The sequence below is a fragment of the Rhinolophus hipposideros genome (assembly GCF_964194185.1).
Source record: "Rhinolophus hipposideros genome assembly, chromosome: 15".
Taxonomy (NCBI): Eukaryota; Metazoa; Chordata; class Mammalia; order Chiroptera; family Rhinolophidae; genus Rhinolophus; species Rhinolophus hipposideros.
This window is the reverse complement of record NC_138061.1, coordinates 47,427,318-47,455,250: the sequence shown is the minus strand read 5'-3', so window position 1 is coordinate 47,455,250 and position 27,933 is coordinate 47,427,318. Positions and strand designations below refer to the sequence as shown.

Sequence of the window (27,933 nt, the reverse complement as noted above, 5' to 3'; positions counted from 1 at the left end):
GTCCGGGTCCCTGAAATTCTGATTTTATTTGTCTGGGTAGGACTTGGCATAGTTATTTCAAAAAACTCCTGAAGTGATTTAAATATGAAGCCAGGGTTCAGAACCACTGGATTAGATATTGTACACTATTAAAGACACAAATTTCTTTTCCGGTTTACTTCAGATTACCTGGCCAACTTTTTACTCAGTTCACCAAATACTGAATTCAAATTTTTATTTTTCAAACTGGTTATGCATCAAAGCCTCAAGCAAAGTGAATAAGCATCCTATTTATGACAAGTGTTTTAAGCCACCTAATTAAAAGCATGACATAGCTCTTTAAAATTGAAACTGACATTTATAAAAACTTCTAATCATCACAATTATAGCTTTCCTGAACTATTGAGCAATTCTGGCCTCAATGATAAATCTGACAACGAGAAGAGATTTGAAAATAGAACTATTTTAATCATTCAAATAGCAAGCTCTATCTGTTTCAAATTCTTTATTATACATCATGGTTGCACAATTTGAGGCTGGTTAAATACAATTGGTTTTCAAATTTTCTTTGAATATTTTGTAGATTACTACATGCAAGTGACCATGAAAATATTTGGCATTTTAAAATTCTGAAATTCTGAACAGGCACTTACATGAAGGAAAACATTACCATTTACAGATATCCACATGTAAAATAGATGCTCCAGCACATGGTACATGGAACCTTTGGCCAGTAAAGTTGGTTACTGACCATTTTATCAAAGTGCCATAGTAGTAAAACAAGTTTAAAGAAATGTAATTTGGGTTACTTAGCTTACTCATAAAGTAAGGTTAACTGACGAGACTTGCACTGAAGTGTATAAAAAATACTGGTACAAAAACCAATGAACCATAAGTGAAAGTGGTTTCACACAACAGGCTTCGTCGTTTTAGTTCCTACACCCCACATTTAGTGTATTTGAGATCAGACCTCATGCATATGAACAGATGACTGCAGCCTTCTTTTTTACAGACTTTGAATAAATGACTTGAATTTAGTGTTAAAATTTTTAAGCAGAATGGGTGAAGTTTAAAACTGAGTTTGAACTAGCCAAAGTCTCAATTTAACAAACATAAAAATTGTCCAGATCTGGATAACTACATGCTTAACGGGTCTAACTGAATCCCCCCATCCTCAAATTCTCCCTTGAAAAGGGAAGAAAATATTTAAGAAGTCAAGAAAATTATATTTGTGTGTATGTGGTAAAAAGATTCCTTTAAAAAATTTCAAAGTGTTAATGGAAAAATTATATAGTTTTTAAAAATTCTAAAATGCCAACAATACGGAGTCAACTCCACTGCAGAAAGCACACAGTAGAACCTGATGGGTAGTAGCAAAATGGTTACTTAACATGGGGTGGGGGGAAGCTACAATGACATTCTACATAATCCCTTGTGGAAAAAATTTTAATATTCTTACCACGTAAGACTTCAAAGAGAATAAAATTCAGGAACCCATGGAATGGTAGACTCAGATGCACCTACAGTGAAACATTCCATATACATTTCTCAAATACATATGTAAAACTATAAATGTAATACGAAAAAATATCGAGATGCCACGTTTTAAATCTCTGCAGTATGTAAGGGCCATTCAGGTTTTCTACTTTTATTTGAACACAAAATATTTCATTTTCTGCAAGTAGAGAATAAGAGGTAATCATTAGCATGAAAAAGGAGAAAAGGATTTATAATCAATGTATGCAGAAAGAAAGCAAAATTACAAATACCAACCTACTCATGAAAATCTTTAATGTTTATACTGAGGCATATGAGTGCTTATCATCAAAGTGTGCAGTAAAAAAAAAAAAAGCAACTTAAGAAAGTCCCAGTGTTTCAAAGAAAGCGCATTTTTTAATGTATATACACGAAGAACACTTAGTTATATCATAAAATAAATGCAGCACTGTAAGATAAAGGAAGACTATTATAAATGGACTTTTGGCCTTTCCTCCCCGCCATACATACTGCAACCATCTTTATCCTGCCAAACTTAATCTCAGTGGATATAGGAGGGCTATTTTTCTTTTTTTTCCCCCATTCACTTCACATTTCAGGCTGTTCAGCAGATGCCTGTGATTCTGGTGATTCAAATCGCTGGTGAAAGTTTGTTCTCTGTTTCCTCAGTTTTTCAGGAGCTTTTCTCCATAAAATGATTTCCTAAGTAAAAGAAGAAAAAAAAAGGCACAATGTTAACAAATCAGTGTTCTCATATTATGCCTTAAATTTTCAACATGAAAATAATGCCACTTCAATTTTAACAAAAACAAAATTAAAGTCTTCCCTACTAAAGTCCTCCTCTTTCCTGATGGACCCACTTTCTTCTGATTCTAATCTTGAAATGCCCTTTCTGCCAACTCTGCCTCCCCCAGTCAGCACCCATGCACACCACCACTACCAATCCAATCTGGCACAAAGTTCTAGGTATTATTGATTTAAAGAATTCTTTTTTTTGTAATAGTAAGAACCTTTGTTTAAAATATGTGTTAATCTAGGAAGGCTCATTTAATATGAGTTTCCAACTAATTATTAGCATCAGTAAAGAATTCTTAAAATCTGTCCTTTGGTTTGCTATTCCACTGCCTCATTCATGTTCACGCCCTTGTCACTTCAATCTTAGATACTAAGATTGAATGCACCTACAGTGAAGGACTGCCTCAGATTGCCTGAGGCCCCTTTATCCACCCTTCCCTTCACGGATTAGTCTACAACACTTGCTTGCATTGCTCTTCAGTAGTTCTCAGTGCCTCGAGAACCAATCTCCAGCCAGGCACGCAAGGCCCTCCACAACCTTTTTCCAATGTACCAACCTCACTCTCTTCCCTCCCTAGACCCGCATACCCCCACACTGAGTTACTCACTTCCTCCAACGCACTCCAAATAAACTTGCCCTACATCTTCCCCAATATATCGTCCAACTCTGTTCCTCAGCCAATCTAAATCTGACCCTAACCAATCCATCCTGAGATCTCTTCTAAATTCCTAAAATTACTTGCAAATTATTTGCTTCAGTCATGACAGGCTGTTGTTTTTTTTTAACCAAGATATCAGAATTTAAACATCTAAATGAATGCCTCTGGGAAGCAATATACTTAGGCAATAGGGCCACAATATGTCATTGATTTGGAAATTGTAAATTTCATATAATCTATTTTGAACTTATAATTACCTATGTTTAATTACACAGCATTATGGTGGCAGCATTAATGGAATTAAGTTTTTTCTCTTCTAAAGTATTAGAACTATTAAGTTTTTTCTTAATTAACTTAAATAAATTTTATTTTTCCACATATCTGCAATGTGAGACCCCTGAGGACAAACCCTGTTTATAAAAGGTAGTTTTTGTATTCTTCACAGCACTCAGCACAGAATAATTTCTAATTAGTTTTGAACACTCAATTGACATTCAAATATTTATTACTCTGATTCAGAATACAAAAAAACTATTCTAATCAATCTTCATTCAAAATACACCATGACTTTGATTTTGAAATGAGAACAAGTTTTATGATAAACATTTTATATAAAACGTATCAGATTTGGGTCATCTCATGGACATTTGTAACAGAATTGTTTAATAAGTTAAAAACGGAAACCCCAGAATCCACCAAATTAATGAGTCATAGAAAGTGATACTGGAAATCTGTATTTGTTGATACAGGAAAGACATTTAAGACAGTTGAGTAAAAAAGCAAATTAAAGAACAACATGCCTTACATGATCCAAACACACACAAATAGGTCTGGAAAACTCATCATGATAATGAAATTTTTGTTTCCCCTTACTTAATTCTGTTCTGTATTACCTGATTTTTTTTTTAATCTTGTTTTTTTTTTTTTTTTTTTTTTAAGGACACAGCTCAGTGGCCCATGCTGGAATTGAACCAGCAAATTTGGTGTTATCAGCACCACGCTCTAACCAACTGAGCTAACCGGCCACCCCCTTTTTTTAAAACAAACAGCAGGTATTGTTTTTATTTAAATTAAAAAAACTTTCAAAAGAAAAATAAAAGCCTTGCTAAATTATAGCCCATTTTGGATCCTACAGAATGCTAGAGAAGAGATCTATCACAACACAATCCCATTCATGCCTATGTACTTCCTTAGACTCTCAGTGTTTTCACTTACTTAGTAACCCCCTTGCTCAGTACAATAAAGTTCAGAAAAACGAGTCTTTTCAGGTGTTTTTAGAACTGCATTGAACAGGATACGAGCCTGGGTGGCACCATACCTGCTGCTTGAAGTACCTTCTGTCTTCCTCATCAACAAGGACTAGATTCAAAAAGTACCTTACTGAAAATTTTTTGTTCACATCTCTCATTGTTGGAGTGGGGTCATATCCCGCTAAAAATAGTCTTATTGGAATTGATTCACCTGAAAGAAAAGCAATTTCCATTTAATTCTAAAAGATTATTAAGTAAAGTCACATAACACCTAGAACATGATGGAGAAGATATGAATGCTCCAGTTCCTCATGAGACAGCAGCATAACAAAAAATTTAAACCAGGGTTTCTCAGCCTTGGCACTATTAACATTTTAAGCTTGTTAATTCTTTGTTGTGAGTAAGGTGCTGTGCCCGGTAGGAGGTGTAGCAGCGTCCCTGGCCTCTACCCACTAGATGCCAGTAGCATTCCCCAAGTGTGACAACCAAAAATGTCTCCAGGCATTGCCAAATGTCCTGGGGGTGAGAAGTGCGGGGGTGGCAAAATTGCTCCTAAATGAGATCCACTGCTCTAGAGCCAGAATGCCTGGATTTTAATCCCAACTCTCTAATTTACTGGCTGTGTGACCTTGACCAAGTCACTTAACCATTCTGCTTTAAGTCCCTCATCTGGGGAATACCAATAATATCCATCTTGTAGAGAATTTGTAAGGGCTACACAGGTTAATACTACATGTAAAAATACAACATGCCAGCAGAGAGATGTTGTTTTAATAGTTGTTATTTTTGCTTTCATTAAGTTTACCATAATTTCTAATCACGTGTGTAAATAGTTGAATACTTATTACTAATTCATCCAAAGAAACTAGCATGTTCAGAATGATGACATTCCTCCATCACCAAAGATTGCTATATAGATTTTCATGGCTTCTCTTTTCCTAAGGGTAATTATTTGCATCTTCTGTTTGGAATCTTTTTATGTAATACTTTTCTTGTGTATATCTATTTCCTGAAAGATATACAACCCATCAATTTACATAAAAATTTGTGGCTGCTGGAATTTTACAAAGTAATTGTTGCATAACACGAGAGTACACACATGGGTTTTGGAATCAGAAAGGCCTAAGGTCAAACTCCAACTCTGCTATGATTAGCCATTGAAGCAAAGTAGAATACATCACCACAAAATATGCTTCTTCGTACAAATTATTTTGAGCTGAAGGCAATCAAGAAGCAGCAAAAAAAGAAAAGGCTCCCCCTTTTCTGCCTAAAGGCAGGATATAAATTCTCCTTTTACTGGAGACAGACTCATCAGCTCAGGGGTGGAACCAGAGGAATCTGCAAGTGAACCCTTACTCCATTAGTTCCCTCTCATGTATTTACCTTCCCACAGTTTGCCACTCTTGGAAGTCTAAAACTACTTTTCTTTGTCCAGCCATTTCTCTCCAAATTTATGGTTCTTTTAAAGATGCTATATAAGCTAAAATTTTAAGCCACTGCTTTGAGTTATTTTTTTTGTTGAGGTTTCTCCTGCGTGATGTACACTGCATGCATTAAATAAATCTTTTCTCTTATTAATCTTTTTGTTATGCGGTCCCAGCAGAAAAATCTACGATGGGCAGAAGTAAAGTTCTGCCTCCCTACAGTGTATCACTTTAACAGGTTTTTAAAACTTCTTTGCATCTTGTTTTCATCTGTAAAATAAGGAATACCAACACCTAACTCAGAGGGTGGTAGGGAACTTTAGAGCACCTGAGAAAGTACAATGCCTCCTCTAGAGCTGGCAGTAAATAAATGGTAGCTACTTTTTGAAGCAATTACTAACAGAGTAAAAAAAAGCCAAAGAAATAAATTTAAAATGATAAATACTGGCTTCATTATCTTAGACAATGAAAATTATCTAGTAATGGAACTGCTTATTTTCTTGAATCCTGCAGGAATTAATGCTCAGTTATACTGTACTTTATGTTTATCACGAATAAAAAAGATTTACAGAGATGAACTATTATAACAGAAGACAAAGTATTACAAATTCAGAACTAGGGAAGAGATATACGTGTCTTCTAAATTCTAAATTTAAACTGAGTAAAAAAATTAAACCTTACTTCAGACTAGTAAGTACTATTATAGTCTTCTCAGTACCTATACAAAGATGATCTTAAAAACCATTATTGCAAGAATCATTCTAAAAATTCACAAATATTCCTATACTGCATAAATACTTTCAAACTAAATTGCCATGAACACTTGCTGTTTGCACTACCTATACCACAAAAGTAGTAAATGAAAAGTGTTACCTTTTACTGGTGCACCATCCATTATTTCATACTTAGCGATTGTTTCTGTTTCCGTTGTGGTACTGGGTCCTAGTGCAACAATGTAAACAATATTAATTTAAATATTTCCAGAATATAATTTCCAGTCTTATACCTTCTTCCTATTTTCCTACTACATTATTTTAGTACTAATTTATCTTCCCATTTTGTGAAAATGTTGATAATGCTTTTCTATTTCTTGATCTACACTTAACATGCTGAACGCTGAAACTGAATGTTTCACTCCATTCCTCCCAAAGGTAATATACAGGAATCTTCTTCTGAGTTCCTTGTCATTTCCAGTATCTGTTAAAATAGAAACTAGTAATACACATCAGAACCAACCACTGACATGCTAGTTTTCTCTCCAACACCCAAACTGTATTCTCTCAGAGTTAGTTAACTTTAACATAAACAAAATATCAAACTGAATATCTGATTTACATATAGTTCTTTGAAATTTGGGAATTCGACCTCAAAGAATTATTGGAACCCAGACATTTTTAAAAAGTCGCTATTATGGTAAGTGAAAAAAATATACCAAAACATACAGTAATGATCCCAATGATGTAAAATACACATCTGTTATGGATGATGAGTGCAGATTATTTATTTAAAATTTTCTAAACTTGAACAGAATCTTTATACTCACAAAAAAATGTTTAAACAATTTCTTTTTAAACAATAAATGGGAACTTGGTTTTATTTTAATGTTTTTAAACCACTTTGACTTTTATTAGAAGGTAAAAGATGGAGACTAAGAAAAACAGAAATTTATAATTATGACTATCAATTACGAACTCTTAAAAAGTGTTGCCTAAAATGATTTTCAGCAAAAAACCAACAAAAGCTGAAGAGGATAAACTAAATCTACATACTAGATACGTAAACATCAAGAACTTCTACATGGCATAACCCACCATAGCAAGACACACTGGGGAAAGTTTTGCTGCTCTTAACAGTAGAAGGGATTGAATTCTGTAATATATATATATATATATATATATATATATATATATATATATAGTTTCTACAAATAAGAAAAGACTAGTAATCCAATATCGATGGGGCAAAAGGTATGCAATAGGCAGTTTATAGAAATGGCTTTTATACACGTGAAAAGACGCTCACCCTCACTCAGAATGAGAAAACTAAATTAAAACTACAATGGGGAACTTCCTCTCCTACCCATCAAATCAGCTAAAAGTTTTATAACATTGTGCTGGTGAGAACAGAGGAAAAACAGGCACTCTCCTACATTCATTGCTGGCAGATACAAATTATTACAACCCCTAAAGAGGACAAACTGATAACACGTATCAAAATGACAAATGAATATACCCTTTGAAATAGTTCTACAGACACACATCCCTAAGGCAAAATGATGTTAACTGAAGCACTGTTTGTAATAGCCAAAATCTGGAAACAACCTGTCTGCCCACCAATAGCAGACTAGTTAAATTCTAGTACACCCTTGGAATGGAATACTATAAAAAAAGATGAGGAAGTGCTCTCTCATACATGTTGATATGAAAAGATCTCTAAGATATATTGTTAAGTGAAAAAGCAAAGTTTGTAGTTATGTAACCATTTAACTAAAAAGGGGGGAAGGGCATAACATAGAGGTACTTGGCTTGTATATGCCAAGTCTCTAGAAGGATTTTAAAACTTATAAACCTATTACCTATGAGTAGATAATACCTGGAGTACAAAAATAGGACACTTTTTACTGTGTGGTCTTACACCTTATTTATTTTTTTAAACAGATTCACTTATTTCATTTTTTTATTTTTATTATTTTTTAAGATTTTTATTGGGGAAGGGGAACAGGACTTTATTGGGGAACAGTGTGTACTTCCAGGACTTTTTTATTTCCAAGTCAAGTTGTTGTTCTTTCAATCTTAGTTGTGGAGGGTGCTATTCAGCTTCAAGTTGTTGTCCTTTCAGTCTTAGTTGTGGGGACACAGCTCAGCTCCAGGTCCAGTTGCCGTTTTCTAGTTGCAGGGGGCACAGCCCACCATCCCTTGCGGGAGTCAAACCGGCAACCTTGTGGTTGAGAGGACGCGCTCCAACCAACTGAACCATCCAGGAGCTCAGTGGCAGCTCAGCTCAAGGTGCTGTGTTCAATCTTAGTTGCAGGGGGCGCTGCCCACCATCCCTTGCAAGACTCAAGGGATTGAACTGGCAACCTTGTGGTTGAGAGCCCACTGGCCCATGTGGGAATAGAAACGGCAGCCTTCAGAGTTAGGAGAATGGAGCTCTAACCGCCTGAGCCACCAGGACGGCCCCTTACACTTTATTTCTGAACCATGTGAATTTATTACCTACAGTAGTTCCCCCCTTATCCGTGGTTTCAGTTATCTGTGGTCAGCCACGGTCCAAAAATATTAAATGGAAAATTCCAGAAATAAACTATTCATAAGTTTTAGATTGCTTGCTGTTGTGAGTAGCGTGATGAAATATCACACCATCCCATTCCATCCTGCCTGGGATGTGAATCATTCTTTGCTCCAGTGTATCCACGCTCTATAAACTACCTGCTCATCAGTTACTTAAGTAGCCATCTCAGTTATCAGATCAACCGTCACGGTATGCCTGCTCTTACAGTAACCTAATGCTACGTCACAACGCCTATGTCATTCACCTCACATCATTTCATCACGTAGGCACTGTATCATCTCATATCATCACAAGAAGGGTGAGTACAGCACAGTAAGATATTTTGAGAGAGAGAGAGAAAGACCACATAACTTTTATTAGAGTATATTGTTCTAATTGTTGATTTTATTATTGTTCTTGTTAATGTCTTACTGTGTCCAACTTATAAATTAAACTTTATCATAGGTATGTATGTATGTATGCATAGGGAAAAAATAGTATATATAGGGCTCAGTACTATCTGCAGTGTTAGGCATCTACTGCGGGTCCTAAAATGTATCCCCCATGGCTAAGAGGAATTACTATATTCAAAAATTAATTTAAAAAAGCATAAATGAATAACTTACTGCCAGCAATATTAAGTATCAAAGTTAGTATCCAATGTAGACATTTATTTTATGTTTAAATAATATTTTAAGATTTTAAAATTTCAACTAAAACAGGAATTTTAATTCATATGCTATTTCAACTTACCAATTCCTGTGATCTCTTTTTTGATCAGTTGTAACTCCATATGTTGGATCTTTATTCTTACTAATAAGAAGTAAATTTTTCCAACAATCACATCCTTTAAATGATACCTTTGGGGAAATAATATATCTCACTTATTAAAATTTAAAAAACAAACAAAAAGTGAAAAAGTGAAACATGTCCTAAAAGAGTTTAATACACATCTTTAGATTAGTAACTATTTAAGAATACCATTTTGAGTATTCATATTGTTAAATGTTTCTCCAAAAAAGTCTTAAATCATTTTACGGTATGCACTGCTTAATGATGGGGATATGTTCTGAGAAATGTACCGTGATTTCGTCATTGTGTGAGTCTCATAGCGTGCACTTCCATAAACTGGATGACAGCCTACTACACACCTAGGCTATATGGTATACCACTGTTGTAGGTGCAATCTGTCGTTGATGGAAACGTCATTATGTAGCACACGACTATACTATAAAATAAGGAATTAAACTTTTACTTGACCATCACTATACCTCAGAAGGAAGAATTAGCCTGATTAATTGTTGGTCCTTAACTCAGAGGTTAACTTAAATTCCAAAGAACTTAAGCATGGAAAAATTAAGATTTTTATGCTTGAAATATTCATTTGAAAAACAAACAAGAAACAAACAAACAAAAAATAAATATTCATTTGGTGTTATGAAGATGTTTTTGAACATGAAAAGCTCTACACAAGAGTTTAGTGTCATTATTACTCCAAGTGCTAGACTAGTGCACCTAACAAATCACCAGGCCTCAAAGAGAGACCCCTAGATGAATTTGTTGCCATACTATCTGCTAATCAAAGACCTCTCCCCAGATACCCTGAAATGAAGACATAATAAACCTGGAAATTCCCACAACACCCAAAGGACTTTTTTAAGCTTCTCCCAGGTTTGGATCTCAAAATAATATCCCAAGAGTTGATTAATGCAATTATGTCAGTCTGAAGGGAGGATTCCAGTGACAAGTTTTTAGGTTCTAAACTATCTGATAATTTACCAACAATATAAGACTCTGAAGGCATGTATATCATATTTCCAGGAATAGAATATGAAAGAAACCTGCAGTGAATCAGAAGCCAGACCAAACACCTAAAGCTCCTTACAGCTCAGAGATTCTGTTGGTCTGTTAACATCAGATTAATGTCAATTCTATCCTCTCTTTGACCAATTTACAAAGATCTGAAAAGCTTCTTAGTTATCCCTGAACATTTAAGTTGTTTGTGAAAGGTACTTACTTTGACTTATTATATTCAAATTCTATATGTAGACAATCCTCAATGCCCACTTCCATTTTAATAGAGTTGTTAACATCAGGATAGGTGGCAAGCTGGTGAACAATAAGATCATATTCTTTTACCAAGTCTGTCAGTCTTCTTACTATTGTCACTTTAAGAAAATACCTACAAAGTTAATGGAGAGGTCAAGTTAAATCTCCTACGATAAATCACGGTGTTTAAAAAGCAAACATTAACTACAACTCTGCTTTCTCCTCCTGGAACTCCTTTGGGATCAACTTCACGAAGGAGTTCTAATTTTTAAATAAATGCCCCCACCATGGAAAACAATGTTCAATTTAAAGAATAGTGTAACTTTTAGATAAATTTGGTGTGCTACCATCAAGCCTACTGGAAGAAATCTCTCTAGATCACTCCTTAACTGTACACTACATGAAACTTGTTGGGAAACTAACGGATTTAGAGGGTAAGTCCATTTATACAACAAATGAGTACCTAAGGGACAATTCATTCAAAGGAAGTGTATGACTAAAACTTCTCATCATATGGTTCTCTAAATCTAGAATGATAGAAAGCTCTTATTACCTCAGATCAGCATTAGTTAGACAGAACAAAAGATTTGACAGAATTTTTAAAAATTTTAAGTCTTCCAGTCCAGAATTATAATTAGAATTTCTAATAAGACATTCAGTAGTAACTATTACTTTCTGGTTTTGACTATGTCTATAGTGTCTAGTATACCTAATTCATACCTCAAGCGGACATTGGCACCGATGTAAGATTCATATGGCTTTTCAACTTGCATAAATTCAAAATCATAACTTCTGCTCTGGGTCAGTTCTCCAGGTAAGGCTAGTTCTTTCACTAGGTTTACAAATTCGTGAGTATTACTCTTGTCATTGAAAAGTTCTAAGAAATTTTAAAAAGCAAAAAAAACAATTTAATGTCAGCTCATTAAAACCCAATCTTCTACCTCCAAAGCAAATAAAAATGAATTTATTCCTTTAATGTAGTTAGGGTTTGCCCAATATGAAGTTGTTTTAAAAAACACATTTCCAGCAATTATCTGAACTTCCTCCCTTCAAGGCAAAAAGCATTTTGTTTTGCTTTGGTTAGGCGAATATATTTCCTTGATAAAACTGTAATACACAAAAGACTAAAACAACTACCAGTTAATTACTATAATTTGCCCCTCATGTATAATCTCATCTAGAACAGATATGTAAATAAATATCCACCCACTCCAATTTTGACACTTTAAAAACATACAGTAAAACTTAGAAAACTAGATTCAAAACCTAACTATCTTACAGTATTATAAAGACCTGTTTTCTCTTTTCTGAATTTGTAGTACTAAAAGATTTTTACAGTTAAACTCCTGTTAAATCAAGAAAGTCTCTGGAAATACACATATGGAAATGTACAAAAGTTGATCTAAGTCAAGAAGAAATTACACCTTTCCTTTTCACATAGAATTTTCTGTTGACAGGTGAGTCTGGCTTAGGATACACACTAGTTCAGGAAGACAAACGGCATGGGTAATTAGAAAGTGATGAATGAAGGTGACACATAATTGTGACTAAAGCTGATGAAAAAATGTAGGCAGATGGAAATTTCAGTGAGTCAACTAATTTACAAGAATTATTTTTCAAGGCTGGTAGCTTACATAACTCCTTTCATTTTTAGTAATTAATTTTAATAAAGGCAGGATGAGTCAAATATCATTTAACACAATTAAATGAAACATGATTTAATGTTTATAAAATAAATCCTTTTATTATGCAAAATCAATTCTTTCCACAAAGCTAAGCTCTAAATTCAATTATTTAAGTGCCAAATACAACCCTCTTCAAACTCAGTTATCAAAGAAAAAAAGTAATACTATTTTAAAACTCACCAATTTGACCTACAAATTCAATTCTAATTCCTTGGTGCTCTAGCCTCTTTCCAGGTTGCTTAAAGGCTAGGTTTACCTGCCAAAACATGAAATTGTAAGAGATGTTAATCCTTTGAGTGGGCCTACTAGTGTAGATTCCTTCCAGACGAATGCAATTGTAAGTATTTCAGGTATTCATTTCTGAAGTTTGAGACAACATCACGTACCCAGATCATGATGATCTTACAGCACCAGAGAAGGTATAACTCACTCACATACGATCACTAACGAACCTATCACTTAAAGCATCTGCTCTGTTAGGAAAGAATCCTTCTTTATAGCTAGAAAACTATAAAGACTCAATAAAAAAAAAGGCGGAAAACTTTCAACTATTCAAATACGTTTTTGGTCAAATGGTTAAACAATTCTATGACAACAGCATTTTAACGTCAGGTAATCACTAATTCCAAGAATTAACCTGAAGGATCACTTTCAGCTTTTTGTAACCAAGACTATATTGTTGTAACTCCTAACCATAAAACCAATGCTTATTGCCCTGGGTCTGCTTCTTATCCTAAAACAGAATGTCTAAAGATTTAAATTTTGAGTATGATTTATCTTACGTACTTATGAAGTAAAATATATACCTTCAAATTCCCTAAATTCATTATCTGCCAAACGAAAACCTTAGTTTTATAAATTTTTAATTTGACATATTAAAACTAAAGTGCCAAATGTTTATGGATTAGCTAAACAAAAAAGCATACATCCAGGTTTATTCTTTACTATAAAAATATTGGTAACATGACTCTTAAAAGCTTTTCTTCCAAACAATGTTTCTCAAAATATAATAGAAATTAAGAACCATAAAAACAGAGTTCCAATTACTTCTGCTTATAAACTACATAAATTAAAATAGTCACTCTTCTCTATCTTCTATTATCTGTTACCAGGATGAGTTAGTCACTTGCCTTCCATATTAATATCTCAGAAAAAGAAATAACTAAAATTGTGGTACACCATACGATGGAATATTATTAAAGTTTAAAAATAATACAGTAAAAGAATTTTTAATGATGTTGGCAGATGTGCATGATATGTTACATGAAGGAAGCATGGCCAAATTGTATACAAGCATAATGCCAATTATATTTTTTAAAACCACATAAAAGAAATACTCTTAACAGCAGTCACTTCTGGAATGTATGATTACAGGTAATTTTGTTTTCTTTATAGTTTTCAAGATTTTTTGTTGTTTTTTTATAACAGGCAAGTAATACTTTCAAAGTCAGAAAAATACTTCTTTTAAGAAAAGAAGGGTAGTACTTAGAAATGCTTCACATGTACTAACAAGCTGAATTTTTTGTTTGAACCACAAATAAAACAGGTGTAACTCCCAACTGTTTCATATGCCAGGCAGTAATTACAGCTATTCCCTAATTTGTACCTAATAAGGCACACAGAAAAACATATACTTTAAACAACTCTATTATGCAACAGTTTAAGAGAATGTCTTTGTTTGAACACAGCTATACATGATATTTTTATAATTTAGAGTTCTTCAAAAGCCCTTTGAAACCACATTGAGGTAGAAATGCAAAGCTGTTCAATTTTCCCACCAAACTGCCTAAACTATGAAATTTTCCTTAATCTTCCACTATTATTAAATATAGTTGCTTTTAAGCCTAATGCAAGCTATTCCGGAACCTGACGGATGCCAGAATTGGAAGGCATAATTAAGTATTTTTGGTTTAAAAGCTATTCTGCAAGGGAATATGGAAAAATAAATGAAATAATGACAATGAACTGGGTTAAAGAATTTTAACACCAACTCAGTTATATTTTTGTAACTTTTATTATAATTTCAAACTTATAGAAAAGTTGCAAGAACAGTACAAGGAAATGTCACACAATCATTACTCAAACCCATCATCTGTTTATACTTTGTCCCATTATGCTTTACCATCTTCTCTGTATACATATAAGCATGCATACATACTTGTATAATATCTATAGATGTCTCGAATTATGATGTCTTCAGGATCTATTTAAATAGTTAAATTCATCCATATAGTGTTTAAGGCAAACATGTACCAGTGTACTACATGCCATTTATAGTTGCTGGGCACCAAGGTATCTGTACATGACTGTTGCTGGATGCTAGAAGAATATGGTCCATATTTATGTTGATGAAAGATACTACAATAATATTCCTTGCTTAAATAACTCAACTATACACTCCTATAATCTCAGACTAAACATACGTCTTTTTTCACTTTTGCAACAAGTAATAGATGTCGAATTCACTATAGGTGGCTTGGCACTGACACCACCATTTCAAGACAATTTACTCATCATTGACCAATCTAAAAGAATATCCTGGTTAAAAAATCATAACTTATGACCCCCTCCAACTTGCCAGATAAATTACTAGTCAAATTTTTCACAATTGTAAACAACAAACAAACCTGTATCTCAATAATTAAACACATAGTCAGCAAGGCTCTCCCAAAATTATTCAGAAAGTTTAGTGATACAAGCTGTATTTTAAAAAGTGGAAACCTAGGTTAAATATGTTCTTAAAGCGTAATAATTTAGGATATAGTCCAAATTGTTCTAGACTTAAGGAATATTTGTCACATGAACCAAAGCAGTAAATATTCTAACTGAGGATAAAAATAATCTGAGCAAGTAGCTGTTCCCTAATAATCTCATGATAATCTAAATATTTCCCCCGTTGCCTTAAGGAATGCTTCAAAAACTCTCCAAAAAATTTTGACAGATAGGAATTATTTTAACTATAAAAAGTATGTGCTACAACAGCCCCAAGACAATTCAATGTGGAAAGAATACGCTTTTCAACAAATGGTGCTGGAACAACTAAATATCAACATGTAAAAGAATGAAGTTGGATCCCTACCTCATACAATATACAAATATTAACTCAAAACGGATCAAAGACTTAAATATACAAGATACAATTACAACAGTCTTAGAAGAAAACCTAAGTGTAAATCTTCATTACCTTGGATGGACAATGGTTATTTTAGATGACACCAAAAGTATGAGCAACGAAAGAAAAAAAATAAATTGGACTTCATCAAAATTTCAAACTTTAGTGCTATAAGACACCATCAAGAAAATAAGACAAACTACAAGGAGTTTGCAAGGAGAAAATACTTGCAAAACATAACTGATAAAGGACTTGTATCCAGAATATACAAAGAACTTTTACAACTCAACAATAGAGACAACACAATTTAAAAAAATGGTCAGAGAATAAGAATAGACTCTTTTCCAAAGATATACAAACGGCAATAAGCACAGAAAAGATCCTCAACATTATTAGTCATTAGTGAAATGCAAATCAAAACCATAATGAGATATACTTCACACCCACTAAGATGGCCATAATAAAAAATACAATCCTAAGTATTGCCAAGAATGTGAAGAAATTGGAACCCTCATACATTGCTGGAGAGAATGTAAAATGGTATACCTGCTTGGAAAACTTTGGCAGTTCCTCTAAAAGTTAAACAGAGTTAACATATGATCCAACAATTCCACTCCTAGAGACACGAAGAGAAATGAAAACATATATTCACACAAAATATTGTTCACACAAGTACAGCATTATTCATAATAGCCAAAAAGTGGATACACCAAAGTCCTCAACTGATGAGTAAAGAAATGTGGTATAACCATATAGCACATGGACATACCCTGGAATATTATTCAGCCATCAAAAAGAATTATGTTTGGATACATGCTACAACGTGAACAAACCTTGAAAACATTACGCTAAATGAAATAAGGCAGGCACAAAAGGCCAAATCCTGTATGACCATTCTTATACGAAATATCTAGAACAGGCAAATTTATAGGAAAACAAAGTAGACTAGAGGTATCTAGAAATTAGGAGAAAAGGGAAATGGGTAGTTATTGCTTAACGGGTACCAAGTTTCTGTTCGGGGTGATGAACAAATTCAGGAAATGATGGTGATGATTGCACAACATTGTGAATGTAATTAATGCCACTGAATTGCACACTTAAAAATGGTCAAAATGGCTAATTTTATTTTTTAGACATTTTTTTAACCAAAAAAGATTTTTTAAAGATATGAACCTTGAAAACATCATGCTAAATGAAAGGAGCCAGACACAAAAGGCCACATATTTTATGATTCCATTCACATGAAATGTCCAGAACATGCAATCCATAGTGAAAGAAAGCATTTGTAGATTAGTAGTTGATAGCTGTCTTAGTCCATTTGAGCTGCTATAACAAAATACCACAGACCAGGTGGCTTATAAACAGGAATTTATTGTTCACAGTTCTGGAGGCTGGAAATTTCAAGATCAAGGCACCAGTGGATTTGCTGTCTGATGAGAGCTCGATTTCTGGTTCATACACAGCTGTCTTTTCACTGTGTCCTCACGAGGCAGAAGGTGCTAAGGCTTCTTGGGAGCCTCTTTTATAAGAGCAATAATCCTATTCGAGGGATTTGCCCTTGGAACCTCATCAATTCCCAAAGGCCCCACCTCCAAATACCATCACATTGAGGATTAGGTTTCAACACAAGAATCTTATGAGGACACAAACATCCAATCTATGGCCGCAAGGGAGTGACTGATAACGGTGCTTTTCTGGGGTGATGAAAATATTATGGAATGAGATAGCAGTGATGGATGCACAACTCTGCACATAAAGCAAAAACCACCGAATTGTACAATTCAATAGAGTGAATTTTGTGGTATGTAAATTATAAGTCAATAAGGTTATTTTTAAAAAGAAAAAGTGTATGTCACAAATAGATCAATAGAACAGAACAGAGAGAGGTTGGAATAGACCCACATGACCTCTGCTTTATAACAAATGGGATTAGCAGTTGATTGCAATACAATAGAGGGAAAGAATGGCTTTTTCAATAAATGTTGTGGGCTAATTAGATATCCATTATGTTAAAAAATAAAAATAGAAACTAGCCTTGACTCCTACGTCACAAAGACAAAATCAATTCCAAGCAAACTGAGGATCTGAATGTAAAACACAAAAATTTATGGGAGAACGAAAACAAGAGTATCTTCATGCCCATAAGGTAAGCAAAGATTTCTTAAACAGGCTACAAAAAGCATTACTAAAAAGGAAACAAAACACTTGTAATATATTAAAAGTAAGAATAACTGCTCATCAAAAGACACTGTTAAGATAGTGAAAAGTCAAGCCAGAAAGTAAGAGGAGGTATTCACAATATATAGATATACATAGATGAAGGACTCTATTTAGAAACGTAAGACTCTTATCAAGAACATACAAAAAAATCCTCAACATCAATAAGGGAAAAAGCCAAATGAACCCCCCCCCAAAAAAAAAACATGAATAGGCACTTCACAAAAGATAACAAATGGCCAATAAATATATGAAAAGATGCACAACCTCATTAGATGTCAGGGAAATGGAAATTAACACCATGTAACAATCAAGACAATGAGAAGATGAGAAGAAAAGCCATAGATTGGGAGAAAAATATTTGCAAAAGACAGCTGATAAAGGACTATTATCCAAAATATACAAAGAACTCTTGAAACACAACAAGAAAACAAATAATCCAATTAAAAAATCATTGAACAGGCATTCACCAAAGAAATACATTTGGCAAATAAACGTATGAAAAGATGTTCAACTTCGTACTTTAAGAAGTTGCAAATTAAAACAATGAAATGCCACTGTATATCTATTAGAACGGACAAAAGCCAAAACACTGACAACACCAAATGCTAGCAAAGATGTGGAGCAACAGGAACTCTCATTTATCGCTGGTGGAAATACAAAATGGTAGCGCTACTTTAAAAGACAGTTTCTTACAGAGCTAAAGACAGGCTTACCAAGTGCACTTACAAGTATTTATTATCCAAATGAGCTGAAAACTTGTCTATACAAAAACCTGTACACAGATGTTTATAGCAGCTTCATTCATAATTGCCAAAGAGTTTCAAGAACTGAGATGTCTTTCAACAGGTGAATGGATAAACTGGAACATTGAAACAATGGATTATTCAGCATTAAAAAGATACCAGTTATCAAGTCATGAAAAGTCATAGAGGAACCTTAAATGCATATTATTAAGTGAAAGAAGCCAATGTGAAAAGGCTACATACAGTATGATTCCAACTATATGACATTCTGAAAACAGCAAACCTATGGTGACAATAAAAAGATTAATAGTTTTGGGAACGGGGGAGATGAACAAAGAGGATTTTTAGGTCAATGAAAAGATTCTATATGATATAATGATGGATATACGAGATGTGATCAAACAATATGGTGAATGTTTAAATAAAATTTACTACAGTAAAAGACACATTGCCATCAATCCCCCTCAACTTATTCCCCCTTGCTTTGAACACATTTAACCCATCATTCTTGCCACTTTCTGAAGCAGTTCTGGAAGGTCTTCTTTTGTGAGTGTCTTTAGTTGTGCTGTTGTGGCTGCCTCGATGTCCTGAAACGATTCAAAATGTGTACCTTTCATGGTCATTTTGGGGAAGAGCCAGAAGTCGCACAGTACCCGCTCCGGTGAATAAGGTGGATGAGGACACACTGTAATATTTTTATTTTACAGAAATTGCTGTCAAACCTGAAATGATGTGTGACACAGGGCTTTTCCATTGTGATCACAAAATACAGTGAATGCTGCTGCCCAGTGCCATCCAACAGAAAGGATGTGGTGCATTGAACCTTAGTAACAGTGTGGTAAGTTTCAATTTGTTCAGTGCAGTCAGTTGGGTGTGAGCTATAGTTAAGAGAAGGTGTGTTTTAAAGTGTGCAGTAAATCACCCTCCATCACAATAACGCTCCACGTCATACACTGCTTCTGGCACACAGCAATTTCTATCAAATAAAAACATGACGGTGTGTCCTCATCCACCTTGTTCACCTGATTTGGCACCGTGCGACTTCTGGCTCTTCCCCAAAGTCAAAATGATTCAGGACATCAAGGCAGCCATGACAGCACAACTAAAGACACTCACAGAGGAGACCTTCCAGAACTACTTCAGAAAGAGGCAAGAACGATGGGATAAGTGTGTTCGAAGCCAGAGAAAGTATTTTGAGGGGGATTAATGGCAATGTGTCTTTCACTATAAGAAAATGTTTAAAATGTAAACACTCACCATATATTTTTTATCACATCTCATGTCATCATACATTTGTCCAAACCCACAGAAAATGCAACACCAAGAGTGAATCCTTGGGTACACTATGGCCTTTGGGTGATTATGATGTGTCAATTAGGTTCGTCATTGGTGAGAAATGTACCATTTGGGGGAGTGATGTTGATGACAGGAAAGGGTGTCTAAGTGTGGAGGCACGGGGTACATGAGAAATCTCCGTAACTCCTCAATTTTGATGTAAACCTAAAACTGCCTTAAAAAAGAAAACAGGGGGCCAGCCCAGTGTCTCAGGTGATTGGAGCATCGTGCTCCTAACAACTAGGTCGCAAGTTCGATTCCCACATGGGCCAGTGAACTGCGCCCTCTACAGCTAAGATTGTGAACAACAGCTCTCCCTGGAGCTGGGCTGCTGTGAGCCACCGGAGGTTGGCGTGAGGTGCCATGGGTTGCTGTGTGCCGCCGTGGGCTACCGTGTGCTGCCATGAGCAGCCAGCAGCCAACGAGGGGCCGGCAGCCACGAAAGCTGCCGTGAGCTGTTGCGAGCGGCGGAGGAGAGCCCAAGGCTCATAATACCAGCATGGGCCAGGGAGCTGTGTCCTACACAACTAGACTGAGAAACAACGGCTTGAATCGGAGTGGGGGGGAAGGCCGAAGGTGAAAAATAAAAAGTCTTTTAAAAAAAACTGAAAACAAAGTACATAAAGAAGCTCACTGTCAGAATATCATAAAAATTTATTCTTGCTTTGGATGGGATGTCAGACCTCCTCCGTGTCCGACATCACATCTAATATATGAAGGATTTTTATGTAGAGAATCCTACCATGCAAAGCCAAGTTTGGAAACCAATGATTCAGTGCAACTTCCTCAATGTACAGGTGAGATCCAGAAAGTTAAATGACTACCAAGAGTTATCTACTAGGACAGTGGTAAAGTTAAGGCTAGATCTTCCAACTCTATCCCAATGATCTTTTTATTAATACTCAGACATTTCAAAAAGCCTAGACTCGTGTGGTATGACTTGTTCTTAGTGACCCATGCTAGGTCACAGGTAACCAATGCTTGTTTTCTTTTCCTTTTAAGCTTTCTTTTCAAAGTGCTCCTGAATATTTAAAAACTATTCTGGAGGTATGCCGGAAATCAGTATTAACAACTGTTAACAAGAGTCGCAAAAAAGAAAAAAAAAGAGAGGAAGAGGAAACTAGATATCATGTACCCCTGCTAAAAAAAAACACACCATCACCTGAATTTTTGCCAAAAGAATTTGAGTTTGATCAAGTATCTGGATCCAGCTGCCAATTTACAGGCAATAACTGTATCCTGAGTGTAATCATAGAGAACTCTACAGTGCAAAAGGCCCAGGTTCTTCAACAAATAATTTTTTTTAAAAAAAGGGGGTGGGAGAAAGGCATGAAGAGGGAATATGAGATTGAAAGAGACTTAAAAGCCGTACCAATGTTTTTTAAAGGAGCAAGCCTAAGCGATTAAGAAACGCAGGAAGTTTATTACTGTAAACGTGAGCAAAGTGGTTGCTTTTGAGGGGAAGGGGATGGAACATAAGGAGTGGTTGGCAAAGGCCTCCTTCTTGACCTGAATGGTGATTACAAGAAAACATGCCTTATAATAATTTATTTTTGTTTTGTATGGTTTTCTGTATGTTTTATTTCACAATAAAAAGGTTAAAAATGAAAACAATAATCTCAGGTCAATACATAATCACATTCCAGATATAATATCTTTTGAGCAAAACATTTACCTTTAAGAGATGTATCATTTTTTAAAATATACTCTTATAGTTATTGATTAGATCTACACATGATCCCTAGCAATTCCAAAAAGTGTAATCTGAATACCAGCTATTTTTAAAAACCAACACTGAAGTGGTTCTATTTCCTTAAACATTCCCTTCTTTCTTTATTTAACCCATAAACATCAGCCAGAAACTCTTAATTGACCCAGATGACATAGATTACTTTAAACCAGACAGGAAATGTTCACTACTAGACTTAAAAACAGTAAATAAACAAATCAAATAAATATTTAGTGAGAGTTTATTACATAAACAATCTATAATGTATTTTATGGAGACTACAGAAGCACACTGATTCCCTGATCACTTAAAAAGCTTTCAACCTAGCAGGAGAGATACTTAGTTACTTGTCAGATCTATAAATTAAATATGTGAGATATTAGCAGGTTCAATATCTCTCTAGAAAGACCACTAGATTGGTATCCCTACCCTCTCCAACTCCACAATATTAACAAGTCTTCTCTTCCATAGACCAAACACTATTTCCTTTACTCATCTTTCATTTGACATGCTCCATCCTTCTGATTAATTTGCTCTCTTTTAGGCCTCTCTTTCTCTCCGTCTTTTTAAAAGAAGAGTACCAGAAAAGTAAAGTTGAAAACCAAAATATTTATTTCAGATATAACACTAAGATGGCAATAGAAGTAATTTGGCAAAGGATCAGAACAGACAATGCAATAAAATGGCTAACAACCCTAAGTTCAACCTATCTAGAAACCAAAGAAACGCTAAATATATCTTTTTTCTGGGTGGTGAACACACAATGTGATATGTAGATGATGTATTGTAGAAATGAACACTTGAAACCTATGTAATTTTACTAACCATTGTCAACCCAATAAATTATATGTATAAAATTTTTGCCTATCAAAATAAAAGATTAAAAAGTAATATGTAATGAAAGTTGGGTGAAACAAGACATTATAAGTGGACATGTGATTTGATGCAAATTTTCCAGATTAATATGTATCAACACCCCTCAAATACTCATGTCCAGCAACTCACTTCCAGGAATTCATTCTAAGGAAATTATCTTATCCTACAGAAATTTGGAGAAAAATTTATGTATATAGATGTCTGTATTATCAAAGATACAGTGATATAGTATAAGCCATCTGAAAAATAAAAACTACGTAAATATCCAGTAATAGGGAAAAGTATGCTTAATATACTACAGACACATAAACATTAATTAATGCAGAGAGACTAGGAAGAAACACCCAAATTTTAACAGTGAATTCTTTCCATGTGATGGGATTATAGTTACATTATTTCCTGAACTGTCTACCAGGTGTCTATATTACTTTAAAAAAAAGGAAAGCAAAATTCTCTTATTTTGTATTTTAAAAATTATTTCAAATGTTTTACAGGTTGGTTTTCTCTATGATATTACCATTCCTCAATAACACAGACGAATGAATATTGATCATATTTCCTATGGTATAATGATGATCTTATATATCACTTGATAAGGAAAAGGGGGAAAAGTGAAACCATATAGAAGGCATCATAAATGTATCTGACCATGCATAGACACATTCCAAATGTACTTAAGTTCTCTACAGAGTACGAAAAAACAAAGAGAGACACACGGTGGTAGTACTGAGAGATAAGGTACAAAGAATGAGAAAGAAACTTTTAGAAAGGTATACTGGAGAATTATCCTTAATCTCTAAAACTCAATTTTATGTTACAGGAGAAACGAACTTTGTATGAATTGCAGCCCCACTGGAGAAACTGTCTGAAGCTAAACATGTCCAGTCACAAACACAAAATTTTGCATCCAATTTAATTTAGACTCTGCCCCTGTAAATCTTCAGTTTAAGAATCTTTCCTACAAATGTTCTAATGAATCAAGGATTTTAGGAGACCCTCTGAAAGAAAAATTCCACCTCTAATAAAATCAAATTTAGAAATAGCACAGACCACTTTGATAACTAATTCTAACATCCCCAACTAGGTAATTCTCCCAGACACATGATTTACCTTTCCTGAAACAGATTCCCCATCATAGAAAAGATAGTGTTTTTCTACTTTGCCATCTTCAGTTTTCATTTCCGCCATTTTCCTGGTTTCTCCATCATTAAGGACAACATCGATCTCACAAATGGGACCAAAAAAACCACCAAGAAAACTCTAAAATAAAAGAAAAATACTCATCGTTACCATGTTTTGCCAGTCGCTATGTTTTATAATTCAATTTTAATTAATGATGACCTACAGTTAAACAGACTATAAATCTGTGCGTTCACAAGGAAATGAACTTACATAAAATTCTACATCAAAATTAAATAAATGTAATACAATGTGCTTATAGTTAATATTGTGCTGTACACTTAATTTGTTAAGACAAATTCATTACATGATTTTTACAATAAAGACAAAAACTAAACAAATTTAAATATAATTTCAATTATTTTCATAAGTACCACTACAAATAACCAAATACTTATATATACTAGAAATCTAAAAAATTCTTCACATTTGGATTTGAAAAAATACCTTTAGTCATACTTCTATGAGGTTCTTCAATTAAGCAGAACTCATAAAATCCAAATTCCTCATACAAATCCAAATGAATTATTACAATATACTACTTTCTATAAAATCTGCTACATAGGTCTGAACAGGACGTTACACTGTGTAAGACTTTGGAAGGAAACGGGTTCTAATGGAGGAGAGTAACTAAATTTCTGTCAATTTTTCCCTCCAAAAATGTATAAGCCTGTTCTATAAATCCCAAACATGACAGAACTATAAGGGACAAAGATCAATTGCTTAAGAATGCCAAAGCATATTATAGTAATAATACAGAATCCATTAGCCATTCCAATATCAGATATACTTGTGGATTATTTTTATCAATAATGAAAGCTAGTCTTCTAGTCTTTTAAAATATTTACAGCCTCTGAGGGAGATACAAAGGTCCATCCAGGACCATCTGACAACATTCCCTGGGGCTGAATCAGAGCCCTGTCCCCTGAACCCCAAAACACAGCAGGTACTAAATAGTCAAGTGCCTTGAACCAAGAAGATGCTTCTAAAAGGAAAGCAGAACTATAAGAGACTGAGAAAGAAGACTGAGTTTAAGAGAAAAGCTCTATATATTGTGGAACAGCTTTTAAGAAGAGAATATTACAGAATTCTTAAGGGAGAATGTAATTTGTACATGTGTTGACAAATTATTACTTTTGTAGTATAAGATCTTTAAATCTGTGCAATATGAAACTTCCCTGCATTATTGCAATCTCTGAGTCTGTTCTTAGTCACCACATGTAGGTAACACGCTATATAATTCATGCATTTTAAAATAATCAGTTATGCATTCCTTATATAATGACTTTAAATGCCCTAATGAAAAATAACGTACAGATTTTACCCCTTAGTAGAGTTTTAACCAGTCTGATAATTCACTTGATTTTCATCATTTGCACTAATGATCCCAAAGTCTTTTCCATATTCTATGTTGTCCTATTTTAGTAACAGAAGATTATTTTTGTTAATATAATTCCATTAATTTGGAATTTAAAAAACCTTAAGTATAGATCCTTTATGACTTAACACAAAAGATAATTATAATCTGCATTTTCAACACAATTAAAATACTAAGATTGGGAGAGATTGCAAGATATTTAAAAAAACTTATTCTACATATGCAGAATAGTAGGTTGAGAAATAAACTATAACACTTTAACAACGAATGACGGTCATGAGAATTTAGCACTGGGTCAACATCATGTTTTTTTACTCTAAGTCATAGCAAAAATGAACTAGTCTTACTAAAAGCCTTCAGGAACTTGTGGATGTCTTACATTTAACAAGTAAACAACACAGAGAAAATAAAATCTGTGAAAAAAGTTTGTCTTTTGTTTTCCTGCTAAAAGGAGTTGAAAGAAAAGATTCTCTACCCAAAGTCCCACTTCTGAAGTTTTTCTTTCAAGATGTGCATCTTTTGTCATGTCAAACAAAAAGTCGTAAAAATAAAATATTTTAAAAATTATTCACACTCAAATTATAATACTTCTCCCGATATGTAAAGAGGAAACAAAATACAAAATTGTCAGGATAGTGAGGCCTTGAAGGGAATAAAAGTTATAAAGAGGGTTAGGTACATTAACGTGGACTTTTGCTGAAATCACAGAAGACAGTTTTGAGATCTTTAAGTGCAAGACTACTCAGTTCTGGAAAAGACACCTTCAAGTAAGCATTTAGAACATGAGATTTTCAGGAGCAATACTAGACAGACAATTAATATACAAGTTGAAAGTCTTAGGTAGCCTTTAAATAATTAGTCTGCAATATATGACTATTAAAACATTATTAACAATTGTTTTTACAGTTTTCGGATCGTGGCCTAAACCTCGTATCACTGACTTTACGCTACTTTAAGATTTTTTTCATATAATTTATAAACCCAATATTGAGCATCACCATGTAGCAAAATTACATGTGGATACATTAAAAGACAACAAACTTTTAGCTGTCACTGAAGAAATTTCACCAGGTCAAGTGGATGTAAAGAAATGCAACTCAAGGTAAGGCAGAAGGGAGGCTCTCCCAATTTACTCAGCCCATACACAAGCAATGAAACAGCAAATTTTCATACATATATTACATGTGTGCCCATTTCAGTGTTCAAAGCCTTACAATTTAGTTTGACTAATCTGAAAATAAAAATAAATCGCTCTTGACCATAATTCAAAAGCTTACTAAAAGCAGTAATTTTAAACAGAAGCACAAAAATAGGAAGGCCTTTTAAGTTTTCTTTGCAAATGATATTCAATTAAAGAAAGACCTCCCCAACTCCTAAGTAGGCAGAGTCCCCCAATACTTCCTTCTTATACTTCCAATACAACCGCGATTTCCAATTAAACAAATAATTACACAAATGTTTATCTAGGCTGTAAACTACAAGAGAGCAAGGTCTGTTTCCGTATTGCTCACCGCCCCTGAGCACACCTAACTATCTGCTGAATGAAAGGAAAAAAGGCTCCACGTTTTAGAATGAACATGTCTATCTTCACTTGTATTTATTCAAAGTAACTTTTGAAAAATAAACCTAGCTGGGTCTTGGGCCCAAAGTCTCACGCAGTTTGAGCCGGTGAGCTTTGGTGAAGCAGGTACTGTAAGAACACACAGTAGGTGCCTAACATATGCTTGCTGAATGAAACGAGTATTACCATAAAATGAGCGAAATGAGATCCAACCTAGAGCCTGTCAACACACACACAGTTACACGCCATCGTGCCCACGCTGGTGCTGCCCACTGACTGTGGCCGGAGTACTCTGGTTCGCCTCCCTCAACTCCCTAGGCCATTTCAACCTCCCAGAGCGTTAAGTTTCTACCGTCGAAATGGGTTGGGGAAGGAAATGAAAGCCAAAGCTTAAAGCAGCGGACCCGAAACAGTCTTTTCAGTTAAAATTGTCCCCATTCCAAGGTCCTTTTCTTTCTCTCTCTCATTCTACAAGTGTCAACATCAGGCTGAACTGGGGTCAGGAAATCGCATGTCAGTTTATCAGGCTCGTGACACACGGGAAGAGAGTGACCCAGTCCCCTTCCACCCGAGTCCGGAACTGGGGGACTCCAGGGTCATCCTACCTGAAGGGAAGCGAGGCCGCCCGGGAGGGGAGGAGGGACCGGCTACCTTGCAGGGGGAGGCGGTGGCGAGCCCCCGCAGAGGCGGGGTCCGAGTCCCCGGCCAGGGCCCCCCCAGCCGATCCAGGAACGCGGGCAGAGGCTCTGACATGGCCGGGAGAGCGCACCGCCTCCTGCGGAGGCTCTGGCCTCGCCGGGACCGGGAAGAGACGGCGCCGCCCGCACTTCCCCGACCCCGCCGTGCTCAGGCGGGCCTAACGCCGCGCTCAGACAGGCTCCCGGCCGGCCAGCCTGCCTCCTCCGCCGCTCCCTGCGGCCCCTCCCGCGACGCCCAGCCCGCAGTTGGCCGTCTCGCAGCGCGCTCCGGGGTGAGGGCTGGAAGCAAGCGCGCGGGCCGCCGCGCACTCACCATTGTCAGCGCCGCGCCGTCGCGTCCCCCCCACTTCACTCCTCTCCGCTCAGGAGAACTCCCAGCGCCGGAGCCCCGTCACGTGACCTTGGGCCTCCCACCGCATGTGACCCCTCCCTTCCTTTCTTCCCTTCCCCCAGCGCCGGTCTTCTCCGGCTCTCTGGCCCCGCCCTACTGGCCT

General features: G+C 35.4%; 1 protein-coding gene across 7 annotated transcripts; it reads right to left on the bottom strand.

Annotated features, from left to right (window-relative positions):
* Positions 1 to 422: 422 nt before the first annotated feature.
* Positions 423 to 27,933, bottom strand: VPS26A (VPS26 retromer complex component A). 7 transcript variants are annotated; one of them, XM_081073766.1, is made up of 10 exons: positions 27,753 to 27,890; positions 25,118 to 25,218; positions 23,734 to 23,883; positions 12,789 to 12,864; positions 11,644 to 11,800; positions 10,892 to 11,056; positions 9,628 to 9,734; positions 6,478 to 6,546; positions 4,249 to 4,391; positions 423 to 2,178 (listed from the first exon to the last, which is right to left on the bottom strand). In XM_081073766.1, exons 3-10 carry the CDS (start codon positions 23,809 to 23,811, stop codon positions 2,065 to 2,067), a joined length of 909 nt encoding a protein of 302 aa, XP_080929892.1. In that variant the 5' UTR covers positions 23,812 to 23,883; positions 25,118 to 25,218; positions 27,753 to 27,890; the 3' UTR covers positions 423 to 2,064. The 7 variants fall into 7 exon arrangements, with proteins under 7 accessions (XP_080929892.1, XP_080929895.1, XP_080929891.1 ...); XM_081073769.1 differs by lacking the exon at positions 25,118 to 25,218 and adding an exon at positions 16,267 to 16,336 and having other exon boundaries at positions 27,753 to 27,829; XM_081073765.1 differs by lacking the exon at positions 25,118 to 25,218 and having other exon boundaries at positions 27,753 to 27,933.